This window comes from Nyctereutes procyonoides, unplaced genomic scaffold (genome assembly GCF_905146905.1).
Source record: "Nyctereutes procyonoides isolate TBG_1078 unplaced genomic scaffold, NYPRO_anot_genome, whole genome shotgun sequence".
Classification (NCBI taxonomy): domain Eukaryota; kingdom Metazoa; phylum Chordata; class Mammalia; order Carnivora; family Canidae; genus Nyctereutes; species Nyctereutes procyonoides.
Genome location: NW_026575126.1, coordinates 30,810,660 through 30,831,245, shown reverse-complemented (window position 1 = coordinate 30,831,245; position 20,586 = coordinate 30,810,660). Strand labels below are relative to the sequence as shown.

General features: G+C 33.1%; 1 protein-coding gene across 4 annotated transcripts in view; it reads right to left on the bottom strand.

Moving 5' to 3' along the window:
* Positions 1-20,586, bottom strand: part of RNPC3 (RNA binding region (RNP1, RRM) containing 3) — a 37,818-nt gene that overhangs the window by 5,147 nt on the left and 12,085 nt on the right. Inside the window, exons 8-15 of one of the 4 annotated variants that reach the window (XR_008666411.1) lie at positions 16,884-17,009; positions 15,669-15,820; positions 12,354-12,515; positions 11,003-11,097; positions 10,857-10,915; positions 8,747-8,879; positions 7,978-8,049; positions 5,418-5,492 (exon numbers count right to left, since the gene is read on the bottom strand). Coding sequence is in view for 3 of the 4 variants with exons in the window: in XM_055339979.1 (XP_055195954.1) it covers positions 7,990-8,049; positions 8,747-8,879; positions 10,857-10,915; positions 11,003-11,097; positions 12,354-12,515; positions 15,669-15,820; positions 16,884-17,009 (787 nt within the window). In the remaining variant the exon portion in view is untranslated. Of the gene's footprint in view, positions 1-5,293; positions 5,493-5,586; positions 6,986-7,977; positions 8,050-8,746; positions 8,880-10,856; positions 10,916-11,002; positions 11,098-12,353; positions 12,516-15,668; positions 15,821-16,883; positions 17,010-20,586 lie in introns of those variants that run through there. The other 3 variants (XM_055339979.1, XM_055339980.1, XM_055339978.1) reach the window with 3 other exon arrangements.

Below are 20,586 nucleotides of genomic sequence, written 5' to 3'. Positions count from 1 at the left end.
ATTAACAAGACAGGAAACAACAAATGTTGGAGAGGATGTGGAGAAAGGGGAATCCTCTTGCACTGTTGGTGGGAATGCGAACTGGTACAGCCACTCTGGAAAACAGTGTGGAGATTCCTCAAGAAGTTAAAAAAAAAGTTATCCTACAACCCAGCAATTGCACTACTGGGTATTTACCCCAAAGATACTGATGAAGTGAAATGCTGGGATATGGGCACCCCAAAGATTACAGCATCAGTGTCCACAATAGCCAAACTGTGGAAGGAGCCATGATGTCCTTCGACAGATAAATGGATAAAGATGTGGTCTATATATACAATGGAATATTACTCGGCTATCAGAAAGGACAAATACCCACCATTTGCTTTGATGTGGATGGAACTAGAGGGTATTATGCTGAGTGAAATAAGTCAATCAGAGGACAATCATCATATGGTTTCACTCATACGTGGAATATAAGAAATAGTGAAAGGGATTAAAAGGGAAAGGAAGGTAACGGAGTGGGAAAAATCAGAGAGGGAGACAAACCATGAGAGACTCCTAACTCTGGGAAATGAACAAAGGGTTGTGGAAGGGAAGAGGATGGGGTAACTTGGTGATGGGCAACGAGGAGGGCATGTGATGAGATAACCAATGGGTATTACACTGTATGTTGCCAAATTGAATTTAAATTAAAAAAATGTAAAAAAAAATTAGTAAGATCCTACTTATCAATGGTCAGACAATAAATCCTTTAAATTAGCTACATTTCAAAGAAAAAAATCCTTATACAGAGCTCTCAACTGTCTTACTAGTGTATCTACTAGCCTTAGGGACTTCCTTGACAAGGTGAAAGAACAGAAGTTAGACTTAAGAGAAAAACTGATGTTCACATCCAAGGTAAATTCCCTTCTTAAAAACCAGCTCCATCTGCCTGTTTTAACTTACCCTTCCTTACAAGATTTAGAGAGAGCACGCCAGCCTAAACTCTAGATTTAAAGTATACAGGTTACTCATGTGAATGCTAAAAACCATGAAGTGAGGGACGCCTGGGTGGCTCAGCGGTTGAGGGTCTGCCTTTGGCCCAGGGCGTGATCCTAGTCCCAGGATTAAGTCCCATATTGGGTTCCCTGCATGGAGCCTGCTTCTCCCTCTGTCTGTGTCTCTGCCTCTCTCTGTCTCTCATGAATAAATAAAACCTTTTTAAAAAAATAAATAAATAAAATAAAATTCATGAAGTAAATTTAATAGAAGCACTGGAGACAAGTAATAGGACTTACTTTGCTATTTCTTACAATTCCTACTTTCCAAAGCTCTATAATCAGGCTCTGCCAGTTTTAGGCATTCTTATGCCATGTCCTTTGCAGATGTACCCTGGACCTCCCACCCCCAACCCAGGAGGGAAAAAATTTTGTGTCTCTTGGATAGCAACGAATCTTATAAATTATAAAGCCCATTTTTACCTCCACTTTCAGAAGTTCCCACCAAATTTACAGAGAAATTGGAAAGATTAGCGGCTTTTCATATCCTCCCCACTACAAAAGAAACAGATGACACTAATTTTTTCTGGCCCTGCTACAAACAAACAGCAAAGGTTGATATTCAGGGGCTAACAGAAGCCAAGACTGGACTGGCTTTTGTTAAAATGCTTTATACAGATTCCTTTTTTTTTTTTTTTTTTTTTTTACAAAGATATAAACCTTCTGATTTCTACATTTGTTGGAAATCTTGCTCTAAAAAAGGCTGATCAATCTCTTGATATTCAGGCTATAAATCAGCTCTTCATGGGAATGAGAAACAACTTTGCCTGGCAAATCTCTACAAAACCAGAAATGCAAATCAAAGCTCCCCACATCTCTATCAATCCCAAAACTTCATCTATTCGTCTCAAAACACTTATAGATATTACAAAAAAATCAGGTTACTGAAACAAAATTATCCTGTACTTAAGGAAAGTAAATTCTAAATAGCAATTACCTTATAATTCTTAGGGAAAAAAAAAAAACCCACAACTTATATTACATTCTTTCTCTGTCCCTTAAAGTTATAAATCTTCTATCTCTGAAGTATAAACACAGCCCATAATTGCTTGAGTAAAAGAAAAAAAGATGGAAGGTCTTTTTAAAAAATACGAACTGCAAAAGGTTCTCCTGCCTTTTTTCTCCTCAAATATTAATTAACAGTAAGAGTTCTGCATCTGTCAGTATGTCTATTGTGGATATTAGGCATTTTTCCACCTCTGGTTAGAACTGCTAAAATTAATTTGTAAAAGAGTTCTATTTAATTGGCTTAAAGAAAATTAAGCACTTATATAAAGTTTTGAATTCATAAAATTTTTCAAAAATAAAAAAAAGAAACTCAATTCAATGAATTTCAAGTTCCTGTGTGCTGGGAAAATATTCAGTATTAAAGCTAACAACGTTGTTGGTTTAATTAAAATAGACGTGTCCTTAGAGTTATCAGCATTAAAATAATACTTTTATTCTGCCTGGGTTTACTGAAAGTAAGTTCAAATTATCTCTAGCAAAATTTGTCAACCCCAAACAAAACAAATTTACAATAATGTCTGACTTTCTCTGATGTCTCATCAAGTTTTTGTGGATAACCTACACATAACTGCTAAGAACCAATAAATTAAGTATATAAAGGTTTTGGGTAAACTTTTAAAATATGAATCTCAAACCTTTTCGGTAATCTGAAACCTAAGTTTTACTAAGTGATAAGTTAAATTCATGGAAGTCTAATAAATCACTTCCAAATATGATAAAAACCCAAACATTAACTATTGAAATTATAGGTTCAAATTTGGCTTCATTATTGCAGAGAAACTAAAGATAAATTTGGATCTGATAGTAAATATTTTCTTGTGCTTTACTGAAAGATTTATTGGAAGAAGCACATATCTTGAAATTATGAATTACATGTCATGTCAATTTAATTTTTAGACTAAAGAACCTTGAATAAATCAAGGAAAATTTTCCTCCCTCAGAACTAAGAGAAGTGCTGGTCATCACAGTGGAAAAATGACTGAAATCTTGTCTGAGACACCAAAATCTTTATACCACCTTTGGAATTAGTATGAGCTGAGAACCAACCACAACCATCACAAGAGCTAATATTTACTAAAGAACTTGACTACACACACTTACATACACACATTATCATACTTGTTTTAAGTACTTTACATTCATCAAATCATATTTACAATAACCCTAAGATAAGTATCATGATTATCTCCTTGGGCACTGACAGAACTTGCCCAAGGCCACAAAGCAATAAACCTTAGAAACAACATCTAATGTTAGAATCTACACCTACAAAACCACAGTCATACACTAGTTTTCAGTAAATTAGGCTGAATTTCTTGTCTCTGTAGAAAGAGGGAGACACATAGGGATTTTATAAATTGTTATTTTTAAATACGGGTTTTGGCATACCTAACAGAATTACATGTTCTAAGGAATAATTTTATTTAGATCTTGGCTCACTATTCCTGTCATAATTCTTAATAATTTCAAAATCCGCTTAGATGATCCTTTTAATACTCAAGTTTCTCAATTTCTTTAATTTCACCTCTTTCCATGACTCTTCACTCAACTACCATGTTCACACCCTGGAATTTAGAGTCATTAATTACTGTATTCTCTCTACCTTTGTCAATTTGTCACCTTATTCTCTTATTTCAATCTCCCAAATTTCTACATCCTATCTCTAGTAAATAATTCCAATATATCTTCAATCATACTGCAATCTATAACTGATGATTATCATTTCTCCACTGTATCTCAACCTTCATTTTCTCACCTTGCTCTTTACCCAGACCTTTATGTCTTTTCTTTATAATCATTCTCTTGAATACATCAACACCTTTTCCTTTCTCCCGCTTTGTTGTCTTCATCTAGGTAAACTCCAACTTTTATTAAATTCAACTGTCTACTCAGTGATAGCATCAAGGCTAAACATAACTGGAGAAAAACACAAAGTAATTTGTCTACTATCACTTAAATTAACAACAGACTTCAATGACCACTTTAAGTATTGTCTAGCCATCCTTGTAAGAATGTCTTTACCACTTTTCCAAGTATCTATTTTACACTTTCTTTTCTTTCCTCAATCCAATACTCCTTCCCTCTGTGACCTTGCTTGTGTTTCACTGAAAAAATAGGAAGTTTTACATGCTCCTACTATGTACCTAGCAAACTACAAATATCTAGACCTACACAATCTGTCCTTTCTCCCATTGCTATTATGAGCCGTTTACATGCCCATCTTTAAATTATGAGCCGTTTACATGCCCATCCCAGGGTCCTGGGATCAAGTCCCACATCAAGCTCCCCACAAGAAGCCTGTCTCTCCCTTTCCCTATGTGTCTGCCTCTCTCTCTCTCTCATGAATAAATAAAATCTTAAAAAAAAAAAAACCCAAAACACACACAAAAAAAAACCTTTTTGATACTGTGTGTCCCTGAGAGCAAGGCTGCTCTCTAACACAGTTGTCTTCAATTCTCACTATATTAAATTCCTAATATTTTCTTTAATATCTCCTCTCATTTCTTCCATCCATCAAACCAATTTGTCAAGGAGAGGTCTGTCAAGAACAGATCTGACGTATTTCACCACCCCTTCCTACTTGAGATATTTTCATTTGGTCTATATATATTCCTAGTCCTCAGTCTATATATTGACATCTAAAAATGAGCTGTTACAGGATTCACTTCTCCATTCTCGTAATTCCTATCTTTAAAATTCCCAATTTCCTTATTTCACAATACTATGAGGAAGAAGCTGTGATTCACAACAGCATTCCAACAAAGACCAAATCTTTGGGCATTGATTCTGGTGAAATTATTATATACTCATAGGACACTATTAATATGCAAAGTTTTCTTATTAACACATAGCTAAAACTAATTTCACTAAGATACCAATACTTTTGTAGGAGAAACACTTACACCTTTACATGATAATCTAATAGATTTGGGAGCACCAAAATAAAAGACTAAATTAGGGTAGGAATACAAATTTCCTAAAGTGGGGAAAATCTACTACTACTAAAACAAAACAAAAAACAACAAAAAACAAAAGCCTCATAGCCAAATAAAACCACTCCATAAATAAATATAAGAAATAACATTACTATAAAAGACTATGTTTAAGTGTATTAGTATCCAGGTAATGAAAAAGGGCAGTATCTGTAATCATAAGAGAAAATTTCTATTTAGTATTGTAAAATTACCTCAAAAATTTTATGTGATTATCAAATTATACTTTCTAAATGTATTAAACATAAAGAAAAATTAAGAACAATATTTTATTGGAAAGAAAATAATTTATTATATATGAGGAAGATGATTAAAATACATGTAATATATCTCCAATAAACTGATTTAATGCATATAGATTTTAACTTTTAAATATACTTTAAAAGCTGGTACGCACAGTTCCATAGACCAGGTGTCATTTTCTTCTCCTTAAATTTGGAAAGCAGTTGGAAGACACGGAATCAAAAGGAACCTAAAATACCATAAGAACTCATTAAAAATAATGATTATAAAACAGTTCACTGGTTTTAAAATAACTAAAAGCATTCATATTTAGAAAATTAGTGAATCATGTCAGTACTACAAACTTTTAATTGTCTAAATAAATTGCTTATAAGGAAACTGATTAAAACATTAAAAAATAAAACATTTTAACTTCTATAAAAATAGCAATTTCAGTATCTGTAATTTTTTGTATTCTTAATGTGACAATAATTACTAACAGACTTTTTCATTGTTTTCATAGTATTAGCAATAGCGGGATTTGCAAGAAGTGCAGAGGCTCCAATTCTTGATTTTCCTACTTACAGGAGGTTGAATGACTAGGTTGGCATTAAGTATCTAACCATTTACTCTAACAAACTAGTATCCAAACTGGTCATCCCTTAGAATTACTAAAGAAATGTTTTCAAATTAGATTCTTGGTCCCATTACCAGAAATTCTGATTTATTAGTTTTAGGAGAGTGTCCAGGAATCTATCTAAAAATCCTTCTTCAGTGGTTCCCAACCTTCGTCACACATTAGGAGGTTTGAAAAATTCCAGTATCTATGCTGTGCACCAGACTAGTTAAATCAAAATGGGGAGAAACCTAGGCATTAGTACATTTTTAGCCTTTTATTTCATCATCATTTTTTTTTTTTTTTTAAGTTTCCCAGGTGATTCCAAAATGTGGTCATGACTAAGAATCACGGTTTCGGGGAATTCTGGTAATCAACCAGTCTGGAAACCATTGTTACTACATATACCTACCAGGACTGTTGTTTTTTTTTTTTTTTTGTTCCACTTAATGTGCTACCCTGAGTCAACATTATGTCTTCTTCCCTCTGTTCCTCTTTTCTTATTCCTTTAGTTTTGTTTAGAAAAAGAGGGAAAAAAAAAATACTTCTACTTGCTATCTCAAAGGAGATACCAATAATAAAACCTCAGATGTGAGGTCTGCTCTCTTACTTGGAATTTACAAAGAAATTCAGTTTTTTTCAGTATATATACTTTTTTAAAAGAAAAAAAGTCCTTTTTCCAAATTTTACAACATGTTATATAGAACACCTAAGCCAGATACATCATAAAACAGAAAGCATGTGTTACTGAATTAGGTTTAGGAAATACATAAATATAAGAAAGAAACAAGACTAAATTCTGTGTTAAAACAGATTAATACATTCTCCAAGTAAATAAGTTGACCTGATTCACTAACTTTCCCTGGAAAAATTACATAACCTCAAGAATAGCACAGAAAATTCACAGCAGATCTAAAAAGGACATAAATGATTTGTCCAATCAACACTGATAATTTTAGAAATATCTCTTCTGAATAAATTATAAAAAAATATTGCTTAATCTGAATCAATGGGGGAGGGACAAAACATTTCTAGGAAAAACAGAAAACACTGCCCCAAAAAGGATACAACAAGAAAGGATACACTTTGTATGACAGTATTACAGCAGTATTTACGCAGGAATGCTTCTAAAGAAGAACAGCAGAATGCAGTTTAATTTTTTTCTCAATTTTTACATTAGATTTATAAATGATATTTTTAAACACACACTGAAAATTGTTATTCTAACTGTTCCACTAAGGTACTCGTAAGAATTCTGATTCAATCAGTATAGATACTTCATAAAATTCAAATATTCAAGGCATTTCACAAAAGGAATAACATTAAGCAAAATTTTCCCTTATTTAGTTATACAATTTTTTCAGCTTAACATCAGTACTGTTGACTGAGTTACTTCATGTTTTTCCAGTTTATAAAGGTAGAAAGATTTTAAAATAAAAGGTATATTTCTACTTGTTAAGTCAATTACACAAACTTAGAAGTTTAAAATGGTTAATTCTGTTATTTTAATCATTAAATTACGTAAGTATGCATTTAAATTACTCCTATAAAAAGCAAAAGATTTCATTCCACAAAAAATATGTAAACATTTCTGTGACATGTGTAATTAGTAATGCAAATTCCTAGGCCCCATTAAGAGCAACCAATTTGTCTTGGCTTTCCAGTCTCAGCACAGGAAAATTGGCATGGTTGATGACACAAAGCTCCTACTCCAGACCTACTGAATCAGAACCTCTGGGTGAGGGTGAGGGGAAGCCTAGCAAACTGGTTTATTAGCCCTTCAGGTGACTGTAAGACATGTTAAAGTTTAAGAATCATTGCTTTCCTGTAAACTGAAAAGTTTTAGGACAAAGACATATAGTCCCCTCATAAATTCATTCTCTGAACTTCCTTTTAAAAACAGATGGGTTTTATTCTGTAGTTATAATTCTGAAATTTGTTGGGAATTGATTGCAGAGATAGTGACATAGAGTGAAACAGACATGGATGGATAGATGGATCAACTGATCTTATCTTTTAAAAACCTCAGAAGATACCTGAATTACCACTCTATCAAGCTTTATCCTTAACTTTATCTCAAGAAAGTCTTGTTCTTTTATTCTGTTATATTCACACTTACCTTTACTAATTTTTAACACTTCCTTTTTCCTTCTTTAGAATCTTGTTTTGGTCTAGCAGATCGAGCAAATTGCTAATATTTATAAATTAAGGTTTCTTCACAAACATGACAGTAATCTTCTCTAGATAAATAAGAACTTCCTAATGTAGGATAGGAGTAGTTTTTAAAATTTAACTCTTATATTTGTTTTCCTACTCTCAGCCGTCTATCAAATATTTTTTTTTGAGCGCCTCCTGTCTGCTGCCCATGATTTGCATGTAAAGTAAAAAATTTACTTTTTCTTTATAATCATTGTTTACACCTGGATCTTCACTTCATCTATCCCACTGATTTCTAGTTTGCAAACTGCATTAACTACTAGAAGCAGAATCTTTAATCCAAGTATACATTTTGGTTAAAATTTCCAAATAGAAATATGAATTATACTACAATAAAACATTAAAAACTACAATGAACTGTATCTTTTCTAATGACTACAACTGTACCTGTAGATACTTTAGTCTTTTAGGCTTAGCCTAAAAATGTACTTCTGAGCTATATAAATGAAATGTTTAGATATTCTAATAATCTCATGCTGCTAAGGTTCTTTTATTTTCTAATAAAAGTCTAAACAACAGCCATGTCACTCAGCTAAGTATGTTTATAACGGAGTATCTCAAGCTAGAATACCAGCGGTTGAAATTTCTAAAAGATAACATAAAAATTAGTTTCAGGTATACCTTTCTACTAAAAAACACATTTTCTTTGGAATGGATTATTTAAAGGATACAACCACCATAGGTTTTCCAAAAAGAACATATCCATTAGCTTCCTTTAAGGCTTTTGCTGCTGCTTTTTCATTTGGAAGTCCAATGAAAGCTTGTCCTTTCATGCGACCTTCTTTCATCAAACGTATATCAAACCTAGAAGTCAAGGAAGAAAAAGAGGTTTTGATTTAAAGAATGCCAAATAATTCTGATCATGGGAATAGAAATGTACTAAACATTTAAAATGCTTGCTATTTCATTTTTTTTAAAGATGTTATTTATTTATTCACGAGAGACAGAGAGAGAGAGAGAGAAAGAGAGGCAGAGGCACAGGCAGAGGGAGAAGCAGGCTCCATGCAGGGAGCCTGACATGGGACTCTCAATCCCAGGTTTCCAGGATCCCACCCCGGGCCAAAGGTAGCGCTAAACCGCTGAGCCACCAGGGCTGCCCAATGCTTGCTATTTCAGAGTAAAAATGACTGTGTCTGAATAAAACATTAGACTTTATAAAATTATGTTTTGTATTCTGTTCTAAAATTGATTCTAAGTAATAAAAGTTTGATAATGACCTTGTATCTATCCTTCTAAGCTATGTTAAATGTATTTATGTAATTTAAAAACTACTGCAAACTACAAAAGCAAACTTAAACCTTTATTTCATATCTCTATGTTTAAAAAATTCCATACAGCCAACTCAATATTGTTTACTCACATGACAAAAAAACAAATAACCAAGAATAGAAAGGCTGAAAGGAACTACAGAAAAGTGACACAGAACTTCAGAGTAGAAAGGGAAGGGACCTTATTGATCATCTAGTCAAAAATCATTATTTTACAGGTGATGTCTACAGATTATGAGTGACTGCTTCCAGGTAATACAGATAGCTAAAACTAGAGCAGAAATACAAGCCAGATTTTTTTTTTTATTCCAAGTATAATGTTCTATTATTCCATAATTATTCATTTTTCAAAAATTCTGGGAAAACTATAATTTATCATTTGATGTATATAGCTTTCTCCATATAAAATTATTTTCCCCCTCAAATTCTAATTGCAGCAATACTAAAAAACAGACGTAAACTAGTATGTATTTATGTATGTAAAACATTTCATACATATATACTTTTTTTCTGTATCTTATAATCATGATTTAAGGTAGCAACAAAAATAAAGGGCCAGTATTTTGCATGCCTAGCAAAAGAAACTTTTGATAGACTGATAAGGAAAGATTTCTGCCACTAATGAGTATAAACAGGCTAGCTAAGATTTAAAAGATTAAAACAAAACTAACTAGTTCCAGTTACTCCTCCATTTTACCACCACTCAAGTCTATCTCTCTACCTTTTCTACTTTTCTCTACTTCTAACTTATATGGCCAAGGATCTTATATACTTTGGAGCTAACTAACTATGGCATTTTAAAGAACAAAATTTTAACTCTAAATATTAGCTTTTATAGCATTTACAGATCATATTCCTATCTTTTACACCCATAAAATCGGGAGCCTTGCTTAACGTAGACTAATTAAACGAAGGGAACTTACTGTCAAGGTTAAGAATCTGAAAAATTCTGCTGGATTCTATATATACTGCTGAATGAGTCATTAAAACAGTAGTTTTCAGAGTGCAATCTTTGAAACAGCAGTTTTGGCATGATCAATGAGCTTTTTAGAAATATAAATTCATAGGCCCTACCTTAACCTAGATGTGCCTAGGAAACGGTACCAAGCTCTCCAGGTGATTCTTATGCAGGTTAAAGTTTGAGAACTACTAATTTAGAAATGGGGATTAGGGCTGCAATTTAGGCTGTTTGTATAAAATTTTATGGGAACTCAGCCATAAATATTAGTGTGTGTATTGTTAATGCCTACTTTCATGATACAAAGATAGAACTGAGTAGATCCAACAGACCCTGTATGGCCTATAATAAAATAAAAATATGAAATGGTTACTATCTTCCCATTTACAAAGATTTTTGCGGACTACTGCTTTAGACATCTAAAAATCATGTAACAGATAAGAGCAATTTCTTCCTATAATTATTATCTCTAAAGGGAAACTGCTGGGATTTAAGAAGAGCTAATTCATAACAGATAAAAACAAAACATAATTTGAGAATATGACTCCTACTTACATTATCCGTTGTGTTTCTGATGAAAAGTCAACATATCTCCCAAAAATAAATTTAAGGTCCTAGAATTTTAATAAGAAAAAGACAAATAAGAAGGTTCAGGAAAAAAGAAGTAAAACAATAATGCCAATTTACAAATTTCAACTTACCTTTTCTTGAACATGTTTAGCTAAATTCTTTACATAAACTCTACAGTTTGGTTCACCAGGTTCATAACTTCTGAAAACTGACAGTGTTTCCATTTCTTATTTAAAAACAAAACAAAAGGAGGATATAAATTAGGATTTTTTCATTAATTTTCTCAAAGAAAAGCTTTAACAACATTCAAATACAAGCACTAAATAAAGCATTATGAAACTGTCACAACCATAATAACCATTAATAGCAATGTCATGAATAAAAACACTAATTAAAAATCTGAATTGATAATATGCAAATAAGCTTAAAAATTTCAGGCCATCTAGCATAACCAAAATTTGTCCAATAAAATATCTACTATTGAAGCTCCTTTACAATAAAAGCTTTTTACTTTATTAAAAAGATTGAAGCAAAAAAAAAAAAATGAAGCAGATAAGTACGTTATCAACCGTTTGTGTCACTTTTTAACTTAAAGTCAATTTCCCAAACCACCAGGCACCAATGGTCAAACAGGAGAATAAATTACTCAAACCTAATTAAGTACTTCATATAAACTGTGGCTTCTGGATCCCTATATAGCTACTGCTAGTTCAATAATCAGTTCCTGGCAACTGATGTTCTATGCGAAAATGTTAATTGGAAGTTTATTCCCCATTTTTGTAGGAAAAATTATAATGTTAGATGTCAATCTCTAAATAACTTCCTAAAAAGTACAAAACAGGAAAATTTCTTTTTTATTTTTTTCAAGATTTTACTTATTCATGAGAGAGAGAAAGAGAGAGAGAGAGAGAGAGAGAGAGGCAGAGACAGAGACAGAGGGAGAAGCAGGCTCCATGCAGGGAGCCCGACGTGGGACTTGATCCTGGGTCTCCAGGATCACACCCTAAGCTGAAGGTGGCCCTAAACCACTGAGCCACCTGGGCTGCCCAGAAAATTTCTTTAGAAGTAAAAAAATCTATCACTTTAGGATATAAAATCCTTAAACACAGACTTTTAACCACCAAATAACTGAAACTATTCTTTTTTAAACTGCATTGCATGCATCTCAAACACAAAACTATGATGACATATCCACTGTATTTGGAACACAAAACTCCAGACAATGGGTCACTTGATTTTTTTTAATGTTATATAAAAAGTTTTAGGAATGAAAACAATTTTTTTTCCTAATAAACCGAAAACACTGTATTGAGAGAGACTTTTCTCCCTACAAAATATGGGTATTAAAACAAAAAGCAGTGATTAAAAACATTAACCGGAAAGATGTGTTGAAATACATGCCTTAATCAAAATAAAGAACACGAAATTTGTTGTTTCTGACACATCAAAGAAATGGAATAAACATTTATTTCATGCAGTTACCTTCTCTAGAAATTCTGCCTTTTTCCAACTCCCTTCTAGAAATACATTCTGATGGCATTTCATCACAGTCCTCTTTAATCTCTTCTGTGATGTTCAAATTAGGTTTGGGGAAGATTTTTCCAAATCCTACATTGGGGGCATCACCTTCAGGAGCACGCAAATCTGAAAGTTAACATTAACATAAGCCATTAAAAATTCCCACTTTTTAAAACAGGCTTTGTTTTCCATTTTTAACTTTAAGATATCTTTTGGCAGGGACCCCTGGGTGGCTCAGCGGTTGAGCACCTTCCGTCGGCCCAGGATGTGATGATCGAGTCCCATGTTGGGCTCCCTGTATAGGGCCTGCTTCTCCCTTTGCCTATGTCTCTGCCTATCTGTGTGTCTCTTATGAATAAATAAAATCTTAAAAAAAAAAAATTCAGTATCTTTTGGCACTAAAACTTTGGTATTTTTCTCAATGCTTCAGAACAGGGATAGGCAAACTTTTTTTGTAAAAGGTCAAATAGCAAATATTTTAGGCTTTGTAGGCCATATGGTTTCTGTCATGGCTATTAAGCTCTGTCACAATAATATGAAAACAGGCACACAGCTGCTTTGTGGTGTTACTTATAGGGCCTGCAAAGTGGAAAGAAAATGAATTCTTTTTCAACGTATTTATTAGTTTGAGGTGCCAGAGGGGCACCTAAAAAAATAAAATGTATTGGCAAGATTGGCAGAATGAAGGTTGGTGGGGGTCAATAATAAATATTTTGTTTAACCTATTCACTTTGAAAAATTAATAATTACATGAAAGAAATTTGTACTTCATTACTGTAATGGAATGTCATCATTCAAGATTATTTATACAATGGGTCTGAAGACATCAGAGTGCTACATCAAAATATTATCAAACAGCCTTCAATCTTATCAAAGATGATTAAAAGATTAAGATCAGTACCTATGATGAAATCATGTCATTTCCATTTGACGATACCAAAAAAGCTTCATAAAAGCTTTACAAGTAGTAAAGGAAAACAAGTATCCATACTTAAGAAATTATTCAATTAGGAAAATTCAAAAACACTGCAGAAATTAAACTGTCACAGCAAGGATAGTGTTAAATGTTCACTAGAAAAATTAGTCATACTACCAAAAAACAAACAAAAAACACTCTAAAAAGCTATGAGCATGATGCAAGGAATATGCTACACTTAAGATCATAAAAGTCTCTTAATAATGTCAAAAAATTGTTATAGAAACAGATCTCCTTCCTGTAGCCTGAAAACATCCATAAGAGAAAAACTTAAGACTGCTTCTACTGTTACTTCAACATTGCTACTTGTCACTGATGTTGAATGGGAGGACTATCACCCTGCCAAAATCACCTAGACCCCTGAGTAATTTAAGCTTAAAAAAACAAAAATATTGTGTCTAAGGGTGATTAACATGAAATGAAGAAAAATATTCAAAAAGAAAAAAATATATACATATTGAAACAAAAATGGAGCCATCTGTGTGCCCTATGTACTGTTCATTTATTCAACACACAATAGGGCAGCCCGGGTGGCTCAGTGGTTTAGAGCTGCCTTCAGCAGAGGGCCCAATCTCGGAGACCCAGGATCAAATCCCATGTCGGGCTCCCTGCATGGAGCCTGCTTCTCCCTTTGCCTGTGTCTCTGCCTCTCTCTCTCTCTGTCTCTCATGAATAAATAAATAAAATCTTAAAAAACAAACAATAATAGCTAATATTTAGACATTTGCACCATGCATTTTTACTTGGATCATCTTGTCTCACAGCCAATATTTGTCATATGCTCCACAGGCACTGCGCTCTGGGGCAGAGGTTCTGCACATGCTGCCCCTCTGGAGGAGATTATGGTCCAATGGCCGACCCGAGCCCACTTCTAATGCCGATAGGGCCAGGACAAGAGTACAAACGGCAGCCTCATACCATACAGCGAAATAGTGTAAAGTTACAAATAAGGTTTAGCTGTTAAATAAATTATCTATTTCCCTAAGAAAGAGAAAAAAACAAGAAGCTATCTGAAAAGGCAATGCATTCTAACCATGAGAAAGAAATTAAAATTAGTTTTTCACTCGCTACATTTGCAATACTTACTAGAACTCTATAATCTCATATTCACACAAATGGTCAAAGATATATGTGCAAAAATGTACGACGAGTAGTTTCTCAAATAGTAAAAAAACAGAAATAACCTCAACTTCTATCAACAGAGCATAATTAAAGATTGATGTAGCTATATTATGTAGTATAATGCAGCCATTAAAAAAATAAGGTATATATTTTTTGTTGATATAGTAAGCTACTCCCACTAGACTTTAAACTCCTAAAGATCACAGACCACATCTAACTTGTCCTTTAGTGCCCAGCACAAAGCTGTTATGCTGTATGATTTCAATAAGTCAATATTAAGTCAACAACAAACATTACACAAAACATGATGCTCATTTAAAACAAGAAGAGAAAATGTGTTTACACATGTATAGGGATAAGATCTGGATGAATAGCTATATTCTAAATTATTAACAATGGTAGTGAGGGGAAAGTGGGGTTTGAGGTGTTAACCTTTTAAATTTTTACTCTATAAGCTCCTGTTTTACTGTTTCTAGAAACCTGTTTTATGAAATTAAAATGAAACAAAGGAATGCCACTATAGTATTAAATTAATGCCTAAAACAAATAAATATCTGTAATTTTAATAAGCTTTTTTTTTAGATTTTATTTATTTATTCATGAGAATCAGAGAGAGACTGAGACAGAGACACAGGCAGAGGGAGAAGCAAGCTCCATGCAGGGAGCCCGACGTGGGACTTGATCCTGGTCTCCAGGATCACGCCCTGGGCCGAAGGCGGCGCTAAACCACTGAACCACCCGGGCTGCCCAATAAACTGTCTTTAAACTTAAGAAGAGTATCTTAGTAAATAATCTATGACTTTTGGATAAAAAAAAAAATTTACATTAAATCTACAATACACACAATAGTCACATTGCTTGTTTACTTAGCAATAATATAAATATACTAATAAAGCCACAGAATATCACATCTAACAATGAAAAAAAAATAATTGTTCTATTGCATCTTTAGTGTAAACAACAAAAACCAGACTAAATTTCAACCTGAAGTTCATTACTAGCAAAAGGCAACAGTGATGGTCTCATCATTAAGCATTTTTTTTAGTTATATGAAAAAGTTCAAAATGGACAGTATTCCATATTAAAAAAGACTAACTGCGTATTTTTAAAATTTAATTCTAACAAAAAGGCAGAATGAGAAGAATTTTTACATAGCATATAAACAACTAGAATATACTCACCATAACTTTGTTCTTCACAATTTTGTTCTTTTTCTAGATCTTTCTTAAATGCAGATGGCATGTCAGTAGATATATGAAATTCAATTTTCTTATTACCTACAGGCTGTGGTTGGTCAAATACATCCGAAGGTAACAGCACTGGATGTAAACTGCTGTTTATAAATAGTGACAACATTATTTTGCAAATGCAAATAAAATCTTGAGTAAAACATTACTCATATTTACCTTAAATTAACACTGACAAAGTATTCATAATACTATAGGCATTGCACAAACTTATATTTACCACTTCAAGAAACCCCAACAAATTTTCTAATATGAATACTGTTAAATTACTATTTAGACTAGAAGACTATAAGATTAAGGGATATCACTCACTAATGACAGAAACAGTACCTGGGGACTAATGAATCCAAACTTAAGGATATTTACCAATATACAAAGACATTCATTTTATGTTTAATATAAGCATTTTTATGTACTGTGTACTATATAAAAAAGCTATATCTCTGAAAGAATTGCCACTAGCCACATGTATGGCTAATGAGCACCTGAAATATAGCTGCCAAATTAAAATATAAGTACATAAAATACACACTAGACTTATAACAACTCTGTACAAAAAAAGGTGACATATCAATAATTTTTATATTAATTATATGCTGAAATATTTTGGATATAATGGGTTAAATAAAATATATTATCAAAATTAATTTCATCTGCTTCCTGTTACTCCTTTATTTTTTATTTTTATTTTTATTTTATTTTTTTTGTTACTCCTTTAATGTGGCTACTGGAAAACTGAATTTGGTTCACGTTATTTTTAACTGTTCAGTGTTGCTATAGAGATCAAAAGCATGGGATTGCAGTATTAGACATACATAGGTGAGAAACATAGATCATATTTATACTTAATGTTAAATTTTAAAAAACACAGATTAAAGACATTACTTTAAAAGGGAAAAAAGATTTCTAACAAACCCATTCTCAATTTATGAAGTTACTTACAAATTCGAGTGAAATTTACATTGTAGAATTGCTAAATGAAATTAAAATTGCAATTAATATTAATTTTATGTGATCATTAAAGTACATAGAATTCCATGGCAAACAGGCAAGTAAAATGTCTGCCGTAATTGTTTATAAATGACACAAGTTAAGCAAATAGACAAATTATACAGAAAAATCTTATTTCAGAATTCAAAACAAAATTACCCATGTGAAGCAGATGAAGGTGTTTTCAACATATCCTTTATTTTTTGTTTTTTTCTCACATGGTGCTGCTTTATTGCTTTTGGTCTTTTGGGCTGAAGATTTGCTAATTCCATTAGTTTGGTCATTCTACATTATGAAAAGAGTAAGTAAAAACAGAAATTCTTCATGTAGAAGCATATAGTATAATTAAACTATAAATTATACATGTTACATAATAAGATAGGATTTACATAGAAGTATAGTTTCTAAACCATCAATTAAGATAATTTAAAATAAGCTCAAGTTCTAAATTTCCTTGGCCAACTTTCATTTTACTTTAAAAGGAACTGGTCATTTACTTAGTTTCAATTATCTTTTTGTTTCTTAAAGATTTATTTGGGACACACACACACACACACACACAAACACACACGGCACTCTGCGCACAACACAAGCAGGAGGAGGAGAAGGGAGAGAGAATCTTAAGTAGCCTCCCGGAGCCCAATGAGAAGTTATCTCACAACTCTGAGAGCATGATATGAGCAGAAATCAAGAGTCAGATGCTCAGCCAACTGAGCCACCCAGGTGCTTCTCCATTTATCTGTTAAAGATATGTATTATTATGAAAATTATTAGTTGTCCAAATAAAATGGCTGCATTTGATGCCAAAAAGTTGAACAGGATATAGTAACATATGTAACTTTATTACTTTTCTTGACTGATATTCAAAATACCTTACAAATACAGTATGATTATTTTGATTCTTATTCTAATTAAAAAGAGCCTAAGCTGAAGTTATTTTTATTTTAAAGCATTTTCGTAATTGTTGCACATGAATCAATACACAAACAAGATAACTTACTTAAGAACAAAGTTTTCAATACTATACTCTGAAGTTGCTTTTTATAAGTAATTATCAAGGTGTGGTAATTAATACATTGTACCCAGTTTATCCTCATTATGTGTGATATTTCAAATAGATCTTGTCTAGGCATTTTTGTATCTTCCACAGAATCAGATACAGTGTTTCCACTGAGCACAAGCTCAAAATCAGTAGTCACAGCTCTATTTCTGTTATCCTCATTATGTGTGATATTTCAAATAGATCTTGTCTAGGCATTTTTGTATCTTCCACAGAATCAGATACAGTGTTTCCACTGAGCACAAGCTCAAAATCAGTAGTCACAGCTCTATTTCTGTTACATTTGTGGAATTTAAAAGCAAAATAAACATGCAAACAAAATGCAAGAAAGGAGAATGTGGTTAAAATAAGCTTTAAACCCAAGTGAGGAAAAAATATAAACATGAATTTGGTTAAAATAAGCTTTAAACTAAATGACAAAAAAAATGTAAACACGTTATACATTTGTAAGGTTCTTTAATGATCAAGGTTTACCCAAAATTTTATGAATAAATCTAATTATACAAAACATGTTTCTACTCATGAATTGCTCACCCAAAATATACTAAGTCTCTCAACAGTGCCCGCCATAAGATAAATATTTGCTGAATAATATGTTTTGTTTTTTAAATTTCCAGAAGATAGTAGAAAAGCATGAAACCAGAGATTGTTTCTTGCAAGGATTCTATTCTCATTACTTAAGATGAATTACTTGCAGAATTCCTCACTACATCCCTAAATAGAAACCCAAATAAAGCAAAACAAAAAAGATTTTGGCCAGTCTGCATAAAGCATTCCTGATTACTATCATTTTTATAAAGAAAGTAAAATTTATTGAGATTATGTAATTAACCCAACGCAATACTTTATAATGTTGTTTACTTAGAAACAAGTTAAAGTTACAGTCTATCAAGAACTGCCAGCTTTCCTAAACGCCTCTATTCACACCATTTTTGTAGTTTTGGCACCACCTATATTTTTAACTCTTTCTCCAAAAGGAATGTCTATTGAGCCAGTGCTTAAGTTATCAGTGACGAGATAATAGCCACATTGTTGCTGATTATTTGTAAATATTGCCTGGATTCTCTGCTTGGGTTTTGACTCCTATCAACCACTTCCTGTGTCTGACTTCTATACAGTTACCTAAGATTCTCATCATTTGGGGTGCCTGGCTGGCTCAGTTGGTGACACTTGATCTTGGAGTTGTGAGTTCGAGCCCCAAACTGGGTCTAACAATCACTTAAAAATTTGAAAAATCTCAAAAAAGAAAAAAAAAAAAAAAAAAGAAAAGAAAAGAAAGGATTCCCTTCATATGCCCAGAGTAGTCTTCTAGGCTAGAGGATATCAATTATATCATTATAGCCCTAGGACCAAATTCAGCCAGCTGAATTCTGTTTACCTCTTTGTAAACAGAAAGTTTTGCTGAAACACAGCCATATTCACTCGCTTGGTATTGCCTATAGCTGCTTTCCTATTAAAACAAAACCCTAGCCCTATACAGAAAATGTTTAGCAATTCCTGTTCTAGGCTATGCTGTGGATTACACATCTAAACATTACTAATAACTTACTGCTTTTCACCAGAATATTTATTTTTTTAAAATTTTTATTTATTTATGATAGTCACACACAGAGATAGAGAGAGGCAGAGACACAGGCAGAGGGAGAAGAAGGCTCCATGCACTGGGAGCCCGACATGGGATTCGATCCCGGGTCTCCAGGACCGCGCCCTGGGCCAAAGGCAGGCACCAAACCGCTGCGCCACCCAGGGATCCCCACCAGAATATTTAAATAAAATATATGTAGTTTGTCAAGAACCATCGATAAAAAAGTTAATCTGCATTAGTACGAATTGTTTTGTATAAAATCCCACAGAAATGCTCTGGAAATTTATTCTGAGGTGAATAAAATTTAGGGGAATAAGCTGGAAAAAATATGAATATAATCTATTCTTATTCTTATTATTTGAGATAGTTATATTTTATAAATCTCCATAAATAATTAGTGAATAATGAATCAATGCCCCTAGGGGAAAGTCAGGATTGGGACCTGCAAGCCTATGCTCTAGAATTTCACCAACTGATCAATACACACCTTTTTTTTTTTAAAAAAAAAAAGATTTTATTTATTTAGAGCACCAGGGAGCACCAGCAGGGCGAACGGCAGAGGCAGAGGGAGAAGAGGGGTCCCGCTGAGCAGGGAGCCCGATGTGGGGCTCCATCCCAGGACCCTGGGATCACAACCTGAGCTGAAGGCAGACACTCAACCGACTGGAACACCCAGGCACCCCACACACCTTGTTTCATATCTGTCTCTGCTTAAGGACACCTTATTTTACGTATCGTTGATTCACTAACACTGAATTCATAATCCACAGCACTATAACTCAAGTCTGAACAAGGCTTATCTAACATGTTTTCTCTGTCAGGCACATCATAGCCTTCTTGATTTTGGAAACGTTAGCACTTTTAACACTGTGCTTAGGAACCACTGCTTGGGGACCACTGTAAATAGCAAAATCACCAAAAAACAGCATAAAAATGTGAAAGGCTTGGTATTGAACAGACCACAAAAAGGATACTTGTTTATAATATGGGAGCTAATGTAAGAAGACAGAATGTCACCCTGCTCTACCTCATCTAGGAATGTGCATGCCAAGTGACTCCAATTTTTCACCATTCTGTGCGTATATACCCACATTTGCAAAAGACCATAAAAACACTACAAGTATTGATTTTGGGGTTACAAATAAATTTTAGCATGTAGACAAATTCCCAAATACATAATCCACAAATTATGAGGATTAACTGCATTTTATAATACC